Source organism: Ramularia collo-cygni (assembly GCF_900074925.1).
Source record: "Ramularia collo-cygni strain URUG2 genome assembly, contig: RCC_scaffold06, whole genome shotgun sequence".
Lineage (NCBI taxonomy): Eukaryota > Fungi > Ascomycota > Dothideomycetes > Mycosphaerellales > Mycosphaerellaceae > Ramularia > Ramularia collo-cygni.
Window position 1 is genome coordinate 631,826 of NW_019716260.1, and position 16,926 is coordinate 648,751.

At 47.8% G+C, this 16,926-nt stretch overlaps 8 protein-coding genes; 5 read left to right on the top strand and 3 right to left on the bottom strand.

The window, feature by feature from the left end:
- Positions 1–411: 411 nt before the first annotated feature.
- RCC_04606 (probable low-affinity hexose transporter HXT3) lies at positions 412–2,394 on the top strand (the record flags this gene model as incomplete). XM_023769884.1 has 7 exons in its annotated part: positions 412–552; positions 615–940; positions 993–1,435; positions 1,488–1,814; positions 1,890–1,908; positions 1,962–2,190; positions 2,293–2,394. The coding sequence occupies 7 exons, from the start codon at positions 412–414 to the stop codon at positions 2,392–2,394; spliced, it is 1,587 nt and encodes a 528-aa protein (XP_023625652.1).
- Positions 2,395–2,749: 355 nt separating this feature from the next.
- Positions 2,750–3,673, top strand: RCC_04607 (uncharacterized protein; the record flags this gene model as incomplete). XM_023769885.1 has 4 exons in its annotated part: positions 2,750–2,800; positions 2,853–2,958; positions 3,016–3,153; positions 3,231–3,673. 4 exons carry the CDS (start codon positions 2,750–2,752, stop codon positions 3,671–3,673), a joined length of 738 nt encoding a protein of 245 aa, XP_023625653.1.
- A 628-nt stretch (positions 3,674–4,301) lies between these two features.
- Positions 4,302–5,325, bottom strand: RCC_04608 (related to signal sequence receptor alpha chain; the record flags this gene model as incomplete). XM_023769886.1 has 3 exons in its annotated part: positions 4,302–4,608; positions 4,663–5,183; positions 5,239–5,325. 3 exons carry the CDS (start codon positions 5,323–5,325, stop codon positions 4,302–4,304), a joined length of 915 nt encoding a protein of 304 aa, XP_023625654.1.
- Positions 5,326–5,778: 453 nt separating this feature from the next.
- Positions 5,779–6,993, top strand: RCC_04609 (uncharacterized protein; the record flags this gene model as incomplete). XM_023769887.1 has 5 exons in its annotated part: positions 5,779–6,075; positions 6,140–6,283; positions 6,360–6,490; positions 6,548–6,852; positions 6,965–6,993. 5 exons carry the CDS (start codon positions 5,779–5,781, stop codon positions 6,991–6,993), a joined length of 906 nt encoding a protein of 301 aa, XP_023625655.1.
- Positions 6,994–7,177: 184 nt separating this feature from the next.
- On the bottom strand, positions 7,178–8,622 carry RCC_04611 (uncharacterized protein; the record flags this gene model as incomplete). 2 transcript variants are annotated; one of them, XM_023769888.1, is made up of 5 exons in its annotated part: positions 7,178–7,229; positions 7,281–7,617; positions 7,748–8,009; positions 8,059–8,205; positions 8,257–8,622. In XM_023769888.1, 5 exons carry the CDS (start codon positions 8,620–8,622, stop codon positions 7,178–7,180), a joined length of 1,164 nt encoding a protein of 387 aa, XP_023625656.1. The 2 variants fall into 2 exon arrangements, with proteins under 2 accessions (XP_023625656.1, XP_023625657.1); XM_023769889.1 differs by lacking the exons at positions 7,178–7,229; positions 7,281–7,617 and adding an exon at positions 7,662–7,689 and having other exon boundaries at positions 7,747–8,009.
- Positions 8,623–9,631: 1,009 nt separating this feature from the next.
- On the top strand, positions 9,632–10,078 carry RCC_04612 (uncharacterized protein; the record flags this gene model as incomplete). The annotated part of the gene is made up of 1 exon (XM_023769890.1): positions 9,632–10,078. One exon carries the CDS (start codon positions 9,632–9,634, stop codon positions 10,076–10,078), a length of 447 nt encoding a protein of 148 aa, XP_023625658.1.
- Positions 10,079–10,774: 696 nt separating this feature from the next.
- Positions 10,775–11,485, top strand: RCC_04613 (uncharacterized protein; the record flags this gene model as incomplete). Its single annotated transcript, XM_023769891.1, has 1 exon — positions 10,775–11,485. One exon carries the CDS (start codon positions 10,775–10,777, stop codon positions 11,483–11,485), a length of 711 nt encoding a protein of 236 aa, XP_023625659.1.
- A 1,201-nt stretch (positions 11,486–12,686) lies between these two features.
- On the bottom strand, positions 12,687–13,760 carry RCC_04614 (uncharacterized protein; the record flags this gene model as incomplete). XM_023769892.1 has 3 exons in its annotated part: positions 12,687–13,294; positions 13,362–13,513; positions 13,606–13,760. 3 exons carry the CDS (start codon positions 13,758–13,760, stop codon positions 12,687–12,689), a joined length of 915 nt encoding a protein of 304 aa, XP_023625660.1.
- Between the last annotated feature and the right edge of the window lie 3,166 nt (positions 13,761–16,926).

Here is a 16,926-nt window from a genome sequence, read left to right on the forward strand (position 1 = left end):
TCCTGGAGACAGAGTTGTTGAACAAGTCGTGCAGCCACGAGACGCACAAAGTTAAACGCCGTCATTCGTTGCAATGAGCCCGAGTGATGATGGAGTCGTGGGGCCCTTCACGGAGGCCCATGGAACAGTCCGCAATTATATATGGGTCTGCCAGGCATCTTACCAACGCAACCTTTCCTAGTCGAGACAATGGGGCCGTGTGATCTTGTAGATTTTCCTACCTTCCTCAAACTCACGGAAGTGCTTGCCCGCTTCTAGCAAATCGGACCTCGTGGACAACCTGGAACAGCTCGCCAGCTCGCCAATTGTCGGACCGTGATGCCGCTTCGACATTAAAAGCACCTTTGCTCCCTTTTGGCTTTTTCCTTCCTCCAGATCCTCCATCTCCTCTTCATCACACAAGCTTCCAAGATGGGCTTCCTCAAACGCACCGAGCAGTCAGCGCAGCTGGAGACAGCTCCTACTGCTGCTCCAGTGACCGCACAAAAAATCACCTTCATCGCAGTATGGCTTGGACTGGTTGCCAGCATAGGAGGCTTCATGTTCGGCTATGTACGTGAGAATGGAATGAACTGAACGAATGCATGATGACTGACTGGATTTTATGGGAATAGGTATCAGGACAAATCAGTGGCTTCTTTAGCATGGACGACTATGCACGACGATTCGGAGACCTACAAGGAGACGGCACATACACCTTTTCGCCCACCAAGCAGGGCTCCATCACTGGCTTCCTCTGTATCGGCTGTCTATTCGGATCACTCATCGCCGGCAAGATTGCTGATGTCTTTGGTCGCAAGATGTCAATTTCCTTGTCTGCTTTCTTCTGCTGCATTGGAACTGTGATTGAGATTTCGTCGGAGACTTCTTGGGTCCAGTTCGCAATTGGCAGAATCGTCAACGGTCTGGGAATTGGCTCCCTGTCTGTCTGCGTGCCAATGTGAGAAGACACAGAATTAGTTCCGACGATGCGCGTTCTAACATCGTTCTAGGTACCAATCCGAAAGCTCCCCAGCGCTTATCCGCGGTGTTCTCGTTGCCTCGTACCAACTCTTCATCACTCTTGGTATCTGGACCGCCGAAATGGTCTGCTACGGTACAGAAACAAACTCCAACAGCTCTTCCTGGAGAATCCCCAACGGACTTTCATTCCTCTGGGCCCTGATCCTCGGAGGCGGTATCCTGTTCCTCCCAGAGAGCCCTCGATACGCATACCGAAAGGGCCGTACCGACGAAGCTCGCATCACCATCGCACGTCTAGCTGGACTCGAGCCAGACTCCCGTGAAGTCAACATGCAGATCAACGAAATCCGCGTTGCATTGGAAGAGGAKWWKKYTKKTRMYGATACGGCKWSSMMCGAGATCTWCACTGGCCCTCGCATGTTCTACCGAACCATGCTTGGAATCGTTCTCCAGGCAGGCCAGCAGCTGACGGGTGAGACCATATGCATAGTGATTCGATTTGACACTCACTGACGTACCTTCAGGTGCCAACTTCTTCTTCTATTATGGAACAACCATCTTCGCTGGAATTGGTCTYTCGAACTCCTACGTCTCTCAGATCATCCTCGGAACAGTCAACGTTGTCTGCACTTTCGGAGGACTGTACGTTGTTCAAAAGTGTGGCCGTCGCCCTGCCCTGATGATTGGTGCCGCCTGGATGGCCATGTGCTTCTTGGTCTACTCGTTCGTCGGCCGCTTCGTTCTTGACGAAGCCACCAGCCAGTCCGAGACCAAGACTGCAGGTAACGTCCTCATCGTCTTCTCATGCTTCTTCATCGTCGCTTTCGCTACAACCTGGGGCCCTCTCGTCTGTAAGTACCCCCGAACGGAAGAAATTCTTCCATCCACCACCATGTGTCCGAGACATTGCTAACACCGCATTTTAGGGGCCGTCGTGGGTGAACTGCAAGTTGCTCCATTTTCAAAGACACCTGGAACCTCTGCTAACTTCTCTTTAGTTACCCAACTCGCTACCGTGCCCCGTGCATGGCCTTGGCTACATCCAGCAACTGGCTCTTCAACTTTTTGATGTCCTTCTTCACTCGTTTCATCACCGGTGAGATCGGATACCTTTACGGCCTGGTCTTTGCCGGATGCTGTGTGGCTCTGGTGGCAATCGTGTTCTTCTTCGTTATTGAGTCGAAAGATCGCAGTTTGGAGGAGATTAACACCATGTATGAACTCAAGGTAAGCACTGAAGAGCAGAGGGCAGACAGAGTAGTACAAGCTACGCTATGCCCCTGTACATCTCGAAAAATCCCCAGACATCGCTAACCCCTCGCTTTGTAGGTCAACCCCATCACTTCTGCAAAGTGGGATGGTAGCAAGCTGCGAAATGACAGCGATGATGTTCCAGTTGAGCGAATTCCAACGAAGACGGTCGAGGAATAGAAGCCTAGAAGGCGATGTATCTTTATGTATGAGACACGGCTATTTAATTCAAAGAGAACAGAATACTTCGACTTTGACACTATCGCAATATCTCGAGCCAAAATTTGACACGTCGATGAGGCGTGGTCATCGGCGGCGGGTGATCCGGAGCAAGGAAGTACTTTCTACCGGCACCCTGGCTTTGGCTTTTTGCCGTCATCATGACTTTTGCATTCGWCAAGGATGATGGTATTGTCCCGATCTTGACACCCACGGATGAGATTGTATAGAAGCACGGTAAGCCCCCATAATTTGGAGTACTCATCCTAATTACCATCACAAAACAGGACCGCTTTCGAGTATCAACATCATCACGATGGGCATCTCACTCAGTACCGCCCGCTATCTAGCACCAGCGTCATTCATTGTCAGTAACAGTGTCCGTATCGCTGCATCATCATGTGCTGACAGTATGATAGTACGATTTCGCGGCGCAGCAATATGGAATCAACAGTACTCCTAGCATGAAAGAGATCCACGATCGGAATCTTTCATTCTTCAGTCCACAGCCTTATTTCATCGCTGGTATGTCTCCGATTCTCTCCAAATCACGAAAGGACTTTGCTAACATTCCAAATCTAGGCTTCTTCTTTCCTCAACAGTTCTTTCAACTGGCATGGCTGTACAAGCTCTGGAAACTCGATGCCAAAAACCCAAAGGAGAAGAAAGAGCTGGATGAGATTGTCCGATTCGTACCTTACTATGCTCTCGGAAACGTCTGTAAGTCAAGTCGAAGAGCAAGATTTCTTAACCCGTGAAATTTTTTTCGAGACGTGCGCTGACCAGGAGGACTATAGGCATAGGAACGTGGATGTTCTTCTGGAATTCCGAACAGCTCAAAACAGCCAACATCTTCGTGTTTATCAACACCCTTGCTCAGCTCTACTACGTCTTCACGCAGCTAGCTCCCATGAACACAAAGTCCTGGCCCAGCATCCTGACACACGTCGTCAGCAAGACATTCGCGGGGATCGGCGTCTTGGACATTCTCCACAATACTTCCGTGGGGTGGTTTCTAAACGAGACTCCCAGCACGGCGGTCAAGGTCTTGACGGGGTTGGGTTTCGCGGGATTGRGTGCTTGTAGCGATTGGATCTTTGGAGGTTGCTTGGTGTATGACTTGGTCGGCATTGCGGTCGGGCAAGCTTCGTACTCTAGTGATGCGGGCTGGCCGAAACTCTTGGGTGCTTATGCCGTGGGCAGTGCGGCGATTGTCGCGGCGAAGAACTATGTGAGGTGAGCGTGGTTGTGTCTTTTTGGAGATGGCAGATCGGTCTGCTGATTCGGTGTTTAGGCCGCCTTATGTTARGAGTGATTATGAAGCGTTGGTGGCAGATGAGGTTGATAATCAGGCTTGAGGTGTTTGGTTGGCTTGTGTACTGCTAGGTTCGGTTTAAGGTATCTCATTCACTTACTGATGTTCGAAAGGAAGGAGCGACCTGACAACTGTGAATCACTTGCCCAGCATCACCCGTCCCGTTAGCAGAGTCGCATCCATAAGAACGCCATGACATGCAACCATTGAAAGAAGGAAGCTGTTACAGAACTGGGTGATGATTGAAGTGAACGATGTTGGGGTCACATGTAGGCCCACCCGCATCTTTCTACCGCTCTCTCACGGCGTCGTGACTTGACTGAGCTTTCATGAAGCAATTCGTGGCTATGTTCGTGGACTTTATCTGGCAATACACATCTTACAAGTTGTACACGAGTCGGACCTTCCAGGTTTGAATGTTGTCCACGACTTTTCCGTGCCGCAGGCCATGTCCAAGGCAGGTCTAGACATTCCACCTCTGATAGAGTCGTATTCTGATCGCCACTCATCGCTGTCACAATCGCATGTTGTTGATGTCCAGAGTTTCCTCCATCTATGCAGCTCTGCTCTTTGGCCTTCCGGACCCAACACGCTTCGCCTGCGGTCTCTGCAAATGCGTGGCTGGGATCCAGCTCTCATCGTAACCCTTTGATCCGGTTGTGACCGCTGGGCCATCGGCGTCAAGCACCGGTACAGCTTCGGATGGATCGACTGGCTTGGAGCCTCCAGATGAACGCTTCGCACGCTCACCACCCTTGCCGCCACGCTTCTTCTGGGGGAATAGAGTTGCGATCCATGTGTTGTAGATGAAGTAGCAAGTACCACCGAACGCAGCGAGGAGGAAGGTGTAGAGGAAGATGCTGGGAAAACTGTCAGTGAATGTAGAAAAGCAAGAGCTATAAGATGCAACGTACATCTGAGGGTCCCAGATGTTAATGGGAGCCTCAACAATGGACACGGTCTCCTTGAATGCAGTCACGGTGAAGATTCTCGGACCGCGAGAGATCATGGTCGTCAATTCCAGAGTCACATCCTGAGGGTGCATCTCGGTCGCGAAAGCATAAGTGAGAAGCTCGGTGGTCTTTGGCTGGACCAGAGTGTCGAACTTGGCTCCTGTCAAGTTCCTGATCACCACCGGCGGGTCCGGAGCGCCAGGAGTGCCCGAAGGTGACAAGAGAGCACCAATGGCGATGAGAGCATTGACGGGAACCTCCTCGTTGTTGGTGACGTGGAGCAGAGCGCGGGTTGGACGGCCATTGACCATTTTCACCCCAAATATCTCGGCCTCGGGAAATGTGACCTTGACGTCCACGCTGAGCGGCAGCTCATTCCTCTTGTCTTCCCACTGCTGTTCGCCCGTCTCCGCGTACTTTGCCATGTCCTCCCATTTCACGTCGCCAATGTTGGGGTTTGCTTTAGGGACGGCTTCCTCAACCTGCAGCTTCGATTAGATGTTGTGTCCCATTAAGCTGTCACGGAATCGCGCATACCTTTACGGTTTCGGCATCTTCGGCGGCGATGACATTGACGGCGCTAAGAGCAGCTACGGCGAATGCCGCAAACCTGAAAGAGACCATGTTGGCGGTGTTTGGCGGGATGCAATGTCAATGTCAAGAGCAGGAGCAAGAGGCAAGCTTCATCTATAAAGTTGCACGCGAGAGCCAGGTGTCCCTCGTGTTCACTCGGCCCGATCGGCGGTCGACTTGCCAGGTGCCGTCTAGCGTCCCGTCTGCTCTCTCAGGCCTGGACCTCAATATCACCATGGCCAGGCTCAATGTTGACAGCGCTTACTATACCGTTGATGGAATGTTAGTAACGCCGCAGGGATAGAGACAAGTAACTTCCTAGCTCACGATTCCTCCGTTTCTTCCTTTCTGTACCCAAATCTAACCGCAGCCACGTTCAGGCTTCACATCCGTGTATCCGCCACATGCACCAAAGCGTAGAGATCCTGTTTGCCACGAAGGTCTATACACGGCCGTATTGATTGATCCAGCTGCTGGCTATCTGAATACCCGGCACTTCTCGCCATGAACATGTTCAAGCGCAGCAAAGACAAGGACAAAGACAAGCCCAAAAGTCCCAAGGCAAGGTCGCTCGGAGATGAGAATGTCGAAGGGGAGAAAGATGGCAAGACCTCTATGACCGACAAACTCACAACTTATACGAAAACCTACCTGAAGCAAGCTCAGTCATGGACAGCCAAGGAAGCCAGTGATGCGAAGAAGGAACTGCAGAAAGCCGCCGGTCTGGGAGAGAGGCCGAATGTTGTCCCCGAGGGCGAAGCGCTCGTTACCGGCGAGCCCAGGACCGTGGAGTTGGGTTGGGTGAGTGCTGTTCTTCTGGAGATCGAAGTAAAGTAGAGCATAGCCGCTGACACGCCACCTGTAGCATCCCGTAGCAGGCGCAACCGGGAAATGGTTCGCCGAGAAGACGGTGATTGGTAAACAGATCAGCCAGAAGATTGGCCACTACCCAGACCCGACACAGCATTGGGCTGTGATTGTTGGTGACTATGTGCATCAGCTATGGATGGTACGATCAGCAGGTAGTATCTGCACAACAACTGATCCCCAACGCCAAGCACGAGCTGATCATTCATGTACCTTAGGATAACAATCTCGACATCATATACATCAACGAGAAACTCAACCGCGACGACTGGCATCTCTTCGAAGTCGGCAAAACACGCTTCAATGACCAAGCTCTTTACGAAGCCAGCCGCATGACCATCCACAACATGTGAGCAAGCAACTCACCATGAGACGCATCCTCGCACTACTAACACCTCCCATCCAGGCGTGAAAAGCGCCCCGCATACAATCTCATCAGCAACAACTGCCAAAACTTCGCCGTCGAGCTACTTAAAGCCATCCAAGTCGGCGCCCATCGCGAATTCGGCACCACATTTGCCATATATCAGCGCGCCACTGGTAAAGGCGCGATTAGGGATCTCTTCGCCGGACAACCAGAAGCCGATCCGCCACAATTGCAGGATGATGAAGCGGAGATGCCGCCGCCGAAGAGACAGGACACTTTGAGTTTCGCACAGCAGGTCATTGATGACAATACCGCGAGGTTGAATTATGAAGGCGATCCGAGAGGTGGGTAGAAACCGTTTCTCCGCTCAGTACGACGTGCTGTCGCTTCGGTTGTCGACGTCTTACTGGCGAGGAGACGTCATTAGTCGACAGCATGTTGTTGACAGCAAACTAGACATGAAAGATTATCTGCTGCGCAGGTGAAGAAATGCCGAGGAAAGTTCTCGCGGAGAAATGAAAAGCAGTATACGGAATCGTATACTTATCCCTTATCGAATGACCTGTAGCCTTGAAGGACAGGGTCAGATTGACATTGAAACTTCGCTTACTCGATGAAATATGAACATGATGATAGCTCTCAAACGATCCATTTTTATCCAATGGCAACTCATGACATCTCATGGACCGGCGGCGAAGCTTGCCGCGAAACATCCGAGTACCTTTTACGTTCTCGTTAGCATGACCAAAGGAACTGGGCAGATCTGGCTCACCTCGTGTGCATATTTTGCAAAGATGGCCGACTATCAGGATAGGAGAAGCCCCTAAAAGTATCCGCTTGCCTCATCTCAGGACTGACGGCCGGGTGTGGCATGTGGCCATAACCAGGGAACGCGCCACCGTCTGCTTCCTGCAAACTTGGAGGTTTGGCTTCATTTGGGTGATGTTGAGCCACTTGAGCGTATGGAGGCAGGTAACTTGTGTGTCTGCTGTTGGGCCCTCCATAGCCTTGGTCGATGTCTGGGTTTGGCGGCGGCGGAGCTCCTGTATTATTCGGCGTTCTGGAAAGGCGCAGTTGTTCTGAAAGAGTCTTGGAGCGACCGAAGAAATCTGGGAGATGGTTAGTGGGAGTTGATATGGTCCATGAAGCGGTATTAGACGGATCGAGACGTAGGTAACTCACTGCGAGATTGTCAGCATTTGTCGTTTCGTATAAGAAGAGGTTTTACTTGAACCCACCAGAAAAGACCTCCTGCGAGAGCAAGAAGCGCAACGCCTCCAATCACAATGCCCACGATAGCACCAGTTCCAAGGTCAGACGACTTTTTGTCTTCGCTTGTGTTCGAGGAACTGTCTGGAGTTGAAATTGCAGATGTCGTGCTGGAAGTCGGAGTAGTGCCTGATCCCGTAACGGTAACGGYCGCAGTATGAGCTAGGTTTTCCATTGAAGTCTTGACATCTGCTGGAAGTGGTTGGCCTGGCGTCAATACATATGCGGCTTCCTGTACGAAACTTAGTGTTTCTCCTCATCTCCTCATCGATGAAGCCTACCCGCGCGAGTTTGATTTGCGTCTCGATGGAGTGGTTTGCATCCGCATTGATTGCCCCTAACATGGCCCAGTTGACACAGCTTCCAGGCGCACCGCAATAAAAGAATGTTGGCGCAGTGGAGTTGATGGTCAAATTCCAAGTGGGAAGCTGTCCTGTCTTAGTCTCAACAAGTGTAGTCCTCGCGGTTGGGTCACTCACATTGCCATCACTGACATCCTGTGCGTTGGGAGTCATAACACCGCTGTAGAAACCACCCTGACCATTCTCCTCCAAGTCTTCATAAGGTATACAAGGATAGCCATATTCTGCGMGAATGACCGAATGATTACCAGGCCAGAACTTGAAGGTGACAATGTCACCGGGAAGGGCGTTGATGCTGTTCGGGGTGAAGTAGTGCGTCATATTGCTGACTTCGATCGTGTGTACGGTAATCTCTCCCTCCGCCGTCGACTGGGTGGTAGAGTTGATGGCTCCCGTCGGACCGTTGACATCTTGACCAGATGCGACGCGCATCAGAGCAGCGAGACACAGGGCAAGCAGCCAAGCAGACCATATGCCAGACATCTTGAGCGAGCGGGCTCGATGTGTATGTGTAACCGCAATGAAAAGCTCCGTTGAAATGGACAGACCCGGCGCTTAAAATGACAGCGCTTCTTTGAGACGGAGGGAAGAAAGAGAAAAAGGAAAGGGACGGCATGTGCACGGCAGACATGTAGCTATCGTGTGGCTTACTTGCAGCAATTGGAAGGATCCGTACGGTGATAACTGAAGCCTGACTTTCCACTAATAGAAGCCTGCACTTACGCCTTCGCATTGGAGCTCGCAAGCTTGGCCTAGAGTCCTCGCTACAATTCGTCGCTCGGTACGCTGGTGGCCTCGCTGTCATCGTAAGTTGGGCTCGCTTGTGTGCTCTTCGCGTAGCATATCAGAATGAAGTCGTGTCTGGGCATTCTCAAGGCTCTCATTTATCGACAAGTCAGGCCTCGTTTATCAGCGGGGATGGAGCCGTGGTCCGAGTTGCGAGCTTGACGCATCGGCTGTGAGGTGTGTGAGGTGTGCAGGAAAGGTGCATCTTACTGTGAGATGATGCACGCATCCTTGCCTTTGTTGTTAGCGATGGCGTGGGGCATGCGCCATGCGTCGGCCTTGACCGGTGGCTGACCCAACAGACAAGATACCACAACTTGGAAAGAGTAGCGGTTGGTTGGCTATGAATGATGGAGTGAGGTCTTCTTGGCTGTTGTAGAGGCTGTGCACGTGGCACATTAATACTGAAAATGAGTCCTTACCTTAAGGTATGTCTGTGTTTTCGCAGAGATGCGAAACTGATGACCGTGTTCACTTTAGGTTCGAGTCCCCGTTGGAACGGCAGTTGTCATCGGACGGAAGGCCGGGCCGTCGCTTAGTCCCGATTCACTTTATTAATAACCTATTGGTCAATCTTCTAGATCCCTCGAAGACCGGTGACTTCCTCGGTTTTCATGGTCATCACGATTCAACGACATTACAACATGTAAGTCGGGACGCCACGACAAAAGCTCACTATTYTATACCTACTTGAGCAAAGGACGTCATGGCTAAATCAAAGGGCAAGAACAAGGTCAAGAATGACCAAAAGACCGAGTCGACAGCAGCCGCGACATCTCCTCTCACTTTGTCTGAACTTCGACAAAACGGTGGTCTCTGGTACAAGGTCCTCGTCCTCATCTACGATTTCCAACATCAGAAGGATGCGGTCAGCAAACGCCGCACTGACGCGACCGTCGACTCCACATACATAAGTGCGCCATATTTCACACCTGAAGAAGCAGAAGTCGTCAAGACGACTCTCGTGGACGACTCCGTCACCATCGTAGAAGCGATCCACACGGCTCTTGGGAGCTTCACCGACAAACGCGAAGCCAGCGGCGACTATCGCCCGTGTGGCCCTCACGATATGGTCCCGGCTTTCCTGTCCTGCTTTGGTATCGACAAGGCAGAGATTGCAGACGAGAGGTTTGTCTCACGAGTCGCACGATAAGGACTGAAGATTGGATGAAGCAGTTCTGATATTCCTCCTTTGAGCAATAATCTCCGCGCGAAGCAACGGTGTGCGAGCTCGTAAAGATACGAGCTGTGCCGCAAGGAACGAGTTTTCCAACAGAACAACGAGCAGTCGCTCATTCAAGTGCCGCTGCCGGTCATGCGCGTAGAGGATCCCTCGTCAGCGCCAAAACAGTGTCCGCTACCTGCCATTTCGAAAAATCACCGACGATACAAGCCCGAGGCGATTCACGCGAGTTTACTGTGCCTCATTGTTTGATGCAGAGGTAGAGTGGGGCTGCCCCTCCGAGTTTAGTCCAAATCTCTCAGCCAAGGCCTCTCGCCAAGGCTCTAGCCGTTCATCACATGCATAGCGCAAACTTTTGGCGCTTGAATCGATAGTCTGCCCGTGCTGCGCGCTTTTAGGCAGGCTCAAACGCACTAACTGAGCCAAAGCATACAACTGCCAAACTGTAAGGGCGCTTGTACTTTTCACTTGGGACTTATTGTCAGTAATACAAACCATTCAAAGGGTTACATCGCGCCAGCTGTGGAGCGCTCGTAGTCATTACAATCATTCGCGGGTGCGTTACAGCCGCACAATCCCTCCGTACCCTCATCCTGCATCTGGCATGTTTCTCTTCGTCTCATCTTGACCGAGACAACACAACTCACTCTCCTTCGACCAGCAAACATGCAACCACTCCTTGGACTCCCGTTCCTGGCATTCGCATTTGCCCAGCAGTCAGGAGTGCATCTGACAGTCCTACCTTCCGAATCACCAACGGTCACCCAAGCCGACAACTGGCGCTGCGCAACCAAAGACATTGTCGGCTACTTCGAACCTCCATACCCAACAGGAGCCCTCTACTCCGCCCGCCTTTCCTACGGCGACGAAATCCAACCCTGTACCTATACAGGCGGTGCTCTCTGTCCCTTTCCCGAGAAATCCTTATGGTGCGGATTTTCCACCGCGATTCCCTCAACTCTCCTGGACCAATACGAATCCTACGGCAGTACAGCAGCCTCTTGGTGGGGCGCCCGCAGCTCCGCGGCCGTTTCAATCGCTGAAGAATGTCCTCAATCATGGTGGCTCGCTAGAGACCGTGTGTCATTCGGTGCGACCAAATTGAATCTGACTATAATCGAGGCTGAGTGCTATGCGGAAGCACACGCGACTTCCAGTGGACCTGTACAGACCAGCACTTTGACGAGTTCTACTTCGGGAATCAGTGGACCTCTACAGACCAGCACTTTGTCGAGTTCTGCTTCGGGAAGCAGTGGATCTACACCGACGCAGACTCCAGATGTGGACAGTGCGGGAGTTAAGCGGGCTGAAAATGCGGCGTTCTGGTCGGCTGCGGGTACCTGCATTGCTGCTGGCGCTATCATCTTGGTTCTCTGATGATACGCTTGATAGCTTGTCGACGTGCGAGCAGATTTGCAAGCTGTCCGGGAAAAATGGGAGGCTCGTCCAGGAGCCGACGAGCCACGGAAGTTGTTAGTGTGGGAAACAGTGTCTGCTCTTCGGTGTTGTTGTCTTCAATATTTCTTCAGCTCTCCACGCATCCGAGGAGACTTCCAGTTCTGGAGGACGACGGGTTGAATTTGACAAAAATCGCAACTATGCGAATGGAGACTATCATGCGGAGATGACCTGGTCGGGCCTTCCTTCGATGCGTCGAGACTCGAGAGCGTACATTCCTCTATTTCATGATCGCTAGCAGTCAAGCTTTCCGACTTTCAGAAACTTGCAATTGGGTTGGCCTCCGGGAGCCCTAGCTGATCTTTTGGCGCTTTTTAAGCTCGCATATCCTTTCGTATGCTGCGCGGAACGGCTTCCCCAGCGGCTATGCGAGGTACGCTGGCATGGAGCGAATGGGACCGTCTTTCGAGGAGCCATATCAACGGGATCATGCGAGGAAAGCCCCTTTTTGCACCTGGCACTAGGCAAACGAAGCTTAGTTTGGCGTGCCAAGGCGGCGCGGCTACCGTAGTGTGATTCGGGCTTAAACTCGCGCTTAGCGCCCTTTGCGGGCGAGTTCACTGTGTCCACATCACCCAATAGGGCTGGTCTAGTAATGACTTCGCCGCTCCATCTCCAATCCTTCGATCTGGACCCCGCTGCTTGAAACCCACATGTCCCACGGAGCGGCATGGCCTTTGTGAGCGAGAGAGGGAGAAAGATACCCATGGAGACGAAGCTCGATGCTCCATTACGCGACACCGAGTCTCTTATTGGCGGAGAGGCGTGCAAAGAGATTTTCTGCGCACTAGAGCAGCGTCGAAAGATCCACATATCGTAGTTGCTGATCCTCGCATACAGACACGATGCTCATCTGCCGTCGACACGGTCAAATACGTCTAGGATAAAGGCGAGGATCCGGAAAGCGCGTTCAGCTGGTGGCCTAGTCCATGTGAGCCAGACGGTCTCGTCCCGAACGAGGCAAGAACAAAGTCTTTGAAATCATGGACCAGATCGCAGAGGGTTTTAGCAGTTTCCCGAAGCCGAAGAACATCGAGAAAGGAAGCGGAAAGAAAGGCGGTGACGGCAATCCCCATTTCCCGAACTTCGCCTCCAATGTATGAGACTTCGTCAACGCTCTTCACCTTCGCTCCTCATGCTCCTCCACAAGACTCTTCACAGCCTCAATGCACTCCTCCTTGCGATATTTCTCTAGATCGGGCCATCCGTGTTCGCGAAAAACATCTTGGATCCGTGGGAAGAGTACACCCGGGTCCCAGTCTGGACATTCCTGCTCTCCGTCGAAGTCCTCCAGAACCTCCCAGTCTCTCCGTAGTCCATATGGGACGTAATTGAATTCCCGAAAGTGATGCTCCAGCATTCTAAAGAAGTCGGTAATTTCCCATGCACAACGGCCTATACCACCACGCCATTCTTCTTCTTCCTTTATAGCATAATCCCATACTTCAGCCGTTATGACGGGGAAGAGGTGGTTCGTAGTAGAGGCTTCGTGTACTGGGCCTGGACCAGCATGAGGCCCGGTGTAATAAACAACCCCGAGCTTAGTGTCGAGGAGCATTTGGAAATCTGGGGTTTTTAAAAGTCCGACGACATGGGCCGGAATGTGGTGCCAAATGTGTTGTGTCACGCGCAGGAAGGAGTCCTTTTGTTCTGAAGAGAGAGGATCAGGGAGCTCGGCGATATCGCGGGCTCGTAGGGCCCAGTCTTCAARCTCACAGCCTGATGCTACTATAGTACAAAGTGCTTGTCAGTGAAGAATTATGTGACCTAGATTTGTTGGGAGCGAACCACATACCTTGAACTTCGCGGTCGACAKGGGAAGGTCGAACGTATGGGATATGGCGAAGTAAATTGATGACTTCATCTGATTTTTCGAGCTCACGAACGGCGTCCATGTCTGGCCATCCGCTCTCTGGCGGCCATACAATGTCGTCTGAGGATATGTACCTAAAGAACAACAACAAGAACGAGAATTAGCGTACGACAGGTTTGGGTCTTGGTAAGGCACGCTCTACACCTCGTTTTACACTTATACGTACATCGATTCTAAAAATTTGTAGAATTGCCTGATTGCCGCGACCGTTGCATCGTGCGAGTAGGTGATTCTGGCTAGGTCGGGCGCGACCTGCCAAAGCGGTAACAGTCCAGTTTCGGGATCGCGGTCACTATTACTKTCGCTACCATCGTCTGACATGCTGATTCGACAGGACTACTGAATTCGTAATAATATCGTAAGAGTAGGTGAGGGCGGCGCTGGTCGACGGCGATAGGATAGGATGCGGAGGGTGGGTGTTTCGGGGATTACTTCGCGAATGATGTTAGCGTGCGTGCGATAGCCTATACAACCGGCGCGCTAGGCGTATACGGCCGCGACTTATTCTAACTACTTATCGTATACTATTAGCTCCGTTCATTCTATTAATTACTCTAGATCTTTTACTTTCTATACTAGCTATCCTTCGAAATTTAGTAGGTTATTATATATTTCTAAGATTAGATTTTAATAATCTTAAAAAGAGCTTTAATCTAAGCTACTTAATATTTAATATTAGCCTAGATCTTAAATATATCTTTAAGCTATATTACTCCTTTCTTTAATCTTTCCTTATAGATTTTTTTATTATATATTAACTAAGTAGTAAAATATATTAGATATTTTAAAAAATACTATTAGAAAATTTAGCTATAGTTTATTTTAATCTAATTACTAGTTTATATATAAAGTAGAATATAATATTAAAAAGTTTAGAACTAAAGGATTTAATTTAATAGATGTTAAAACCTAATAGGTTTAGAAAGGGAAGAGAGCTTAGWGTAGAATCTACTCTAAGGTRATTCCCTAGTTAGGTAATTAGGATGCTAAGGCTAAAGGTATATACTTATTCTTAATATTTAGTTCTTAAGATAATTAATTTAATTAATATACTTGTTTAGTTCCTACTTTAAGTACTATATACCTTATAATAAATTAGTTTAAGATTAGAGTCTCTTATCTTACCCTTTACTACTATATCCTACTACCTCCCTAGCCTCTAGTTTTGGATTTTTAGTTAGATAATTTTAATAGGTTATAAGCCTAGATTTTGCTAAACTAAAGGAAAGAACTTTAACCTTAAAGTAGTAAAGATATTCCCTACCTTATACTAGTATATAAAAAAGGGAAAAGAGGATTTTAGATCCTCCTATACTACCTTATAAGAGATACTAAGGATTAGTATATAGATAAGCTAGGAAGAAAATCTAAAAGAATAAGGGTCTAAAGCTATAAAATAGTTAAGGCCTATTTATTAAAGCCTATACTAATATACCTTCTTCTCCCCTACTACTAAAAGCCTTAGTAGGACTAAGCTAAATAAAAGAAATTTTTTTATTTTATAAAGATAGAGGATAATAAGAATATAACCTCCTAAGCTAGGATTTTAATTCTAGGAAGGGAGAACTAGAAGAGATAGTTTAATCTCTAGAAAGATAATCTAGAAAGAAAAGATGTCTTTAATACTATTAAGTTAATAATAATAGTTAATAAAGGAAAGATTACTATATAGCTAAAGAAAGACTAGCTAGGAATTATAGTATAAAATTTAAACTTTAGTAAGAGTAATATAAAATGCAGATATAAACTAAGATTAAGGATTAATTTAAATAATATAAATAAGCTCTAAGCTAATTTAGCTTTACCCTATACTACTAAGATATAGATCTTTCTACTTTTAAAGTATAGTAAGGTTCTAACTACTTATATAATAGTTATAGTTTAGGAACTTATTAATTTTAGAATAATAGATAATAATTTAATTAGATTAGCCTAGAGTAAAATTAGTTAGATAGCTAAAAGAATTATAGAAGTTAATCTAAAGGAAGCTTACTATAAAGACCCCTATAGGAAAGCTAGGATCCTGTTAAATATTAGTCGGAGGTTCGCAGATTTTTAGGGGTGGAGTAAAAGAGTATCTTAATCTTTAACTAGCTTACTATCTCCGACAGGTAGTANGTACGTATCTATCGACTAAGCGTAATTTATACCGTTCGTTAGAGGAAGTCTAGTATACTATCGAGTACGCTTTCGCCGTTACTCTACGCCCTCTAAGTTAAGCTCGATAAGGACCTTATATAACCGGTTACGGCTAATATAGTTATACTATGTTCGTATATACTCGTAGAGTATTTGTCGACTATACTCTTCGATCGTTCCGTAATCTAGTTTATATTAAAGGATCGCTCGTATCTATTACTTAGACTCCTCCCTCCTTTTAAGCGGAACTCGCTTATATAGCCCTATCTTCTTACGTATAACCGCTAGCCGTAGTATACTAATCCTTACTCTATCCCTATTAAATATCCTTACGGTTTTATTATCCGTTAGCTAGAGGACGTAAAAGGCGTAGCTAATACGCTCTCGAAGGAACGTAGTATCCTTAACGTTAAACGGCTACGCACGAACGGCCTAGTCCCTTAGCCGTCGCTATAGCGTATATATTACAATCGATACTCTATAGTTATCGAACAATATACGATAGATATCCGAATAGCTACTACCCCTAAGAATGTAGTATTCGATCTATTAGCGATACTCTTCGAGGTCGGCTCTTAATCGCGGTATAGTTAGTTATACTATTGTTAAATATTAGTCGGAGGTTCGCAGATTTTTAGGGGTGGAGTAAAAGAGTATCTTAATCTTTAACTAGCTTACTATCTCCGACAGGCAGTACTTAAAAGTAGGAACTAATATATTAATTTTGTTAATTATCTAGAGATGTGTCTCTATCTCCTAAGAAGAGATTTTACCCTATATAGAGTTATATAACCTTGTAGCTACTTAGCTCTCTGTTATATTAGATGTACAGCTATTCTATAACTGCACTTTCTAACATAATACACCTAAACTAACTAGCTTACTAAAGTAGTAAGAAAAGGACTTAGGAATCTACCTAGACCTAACTAATTTATATAACTCTCTTTAGAATAGGGTTATAGAAAGATCTATCTAAACTTTGGAAGATATAATTAAGGTAATAATTAAAAAGTCTAGAATACTAATTAATTTCTAGCTAAAAGCACTTTCTACCTAATATAAAATTAGAAATAGACTCCTAAATAGACTAGTTATAGAAGACTTTCCTCTTTTACTTAAGGAAGTATTTAGTAGAGTAAAACCTTTAATATACTATCTTAGAGTATAAGGTTATTAAGTTATTATATATATAGATCTAAGATCTTAGCTATAATAGGCAAGATTAGATAAACTTATAAATAGAGGTAAGGATGCTATATTTATTAGATATATTAAGGGAACCTCTAAGTTATAGCTCTTCTAGGATCTAGATATAAGAGCTATAAAATAGCACTCTAATATAATCTTC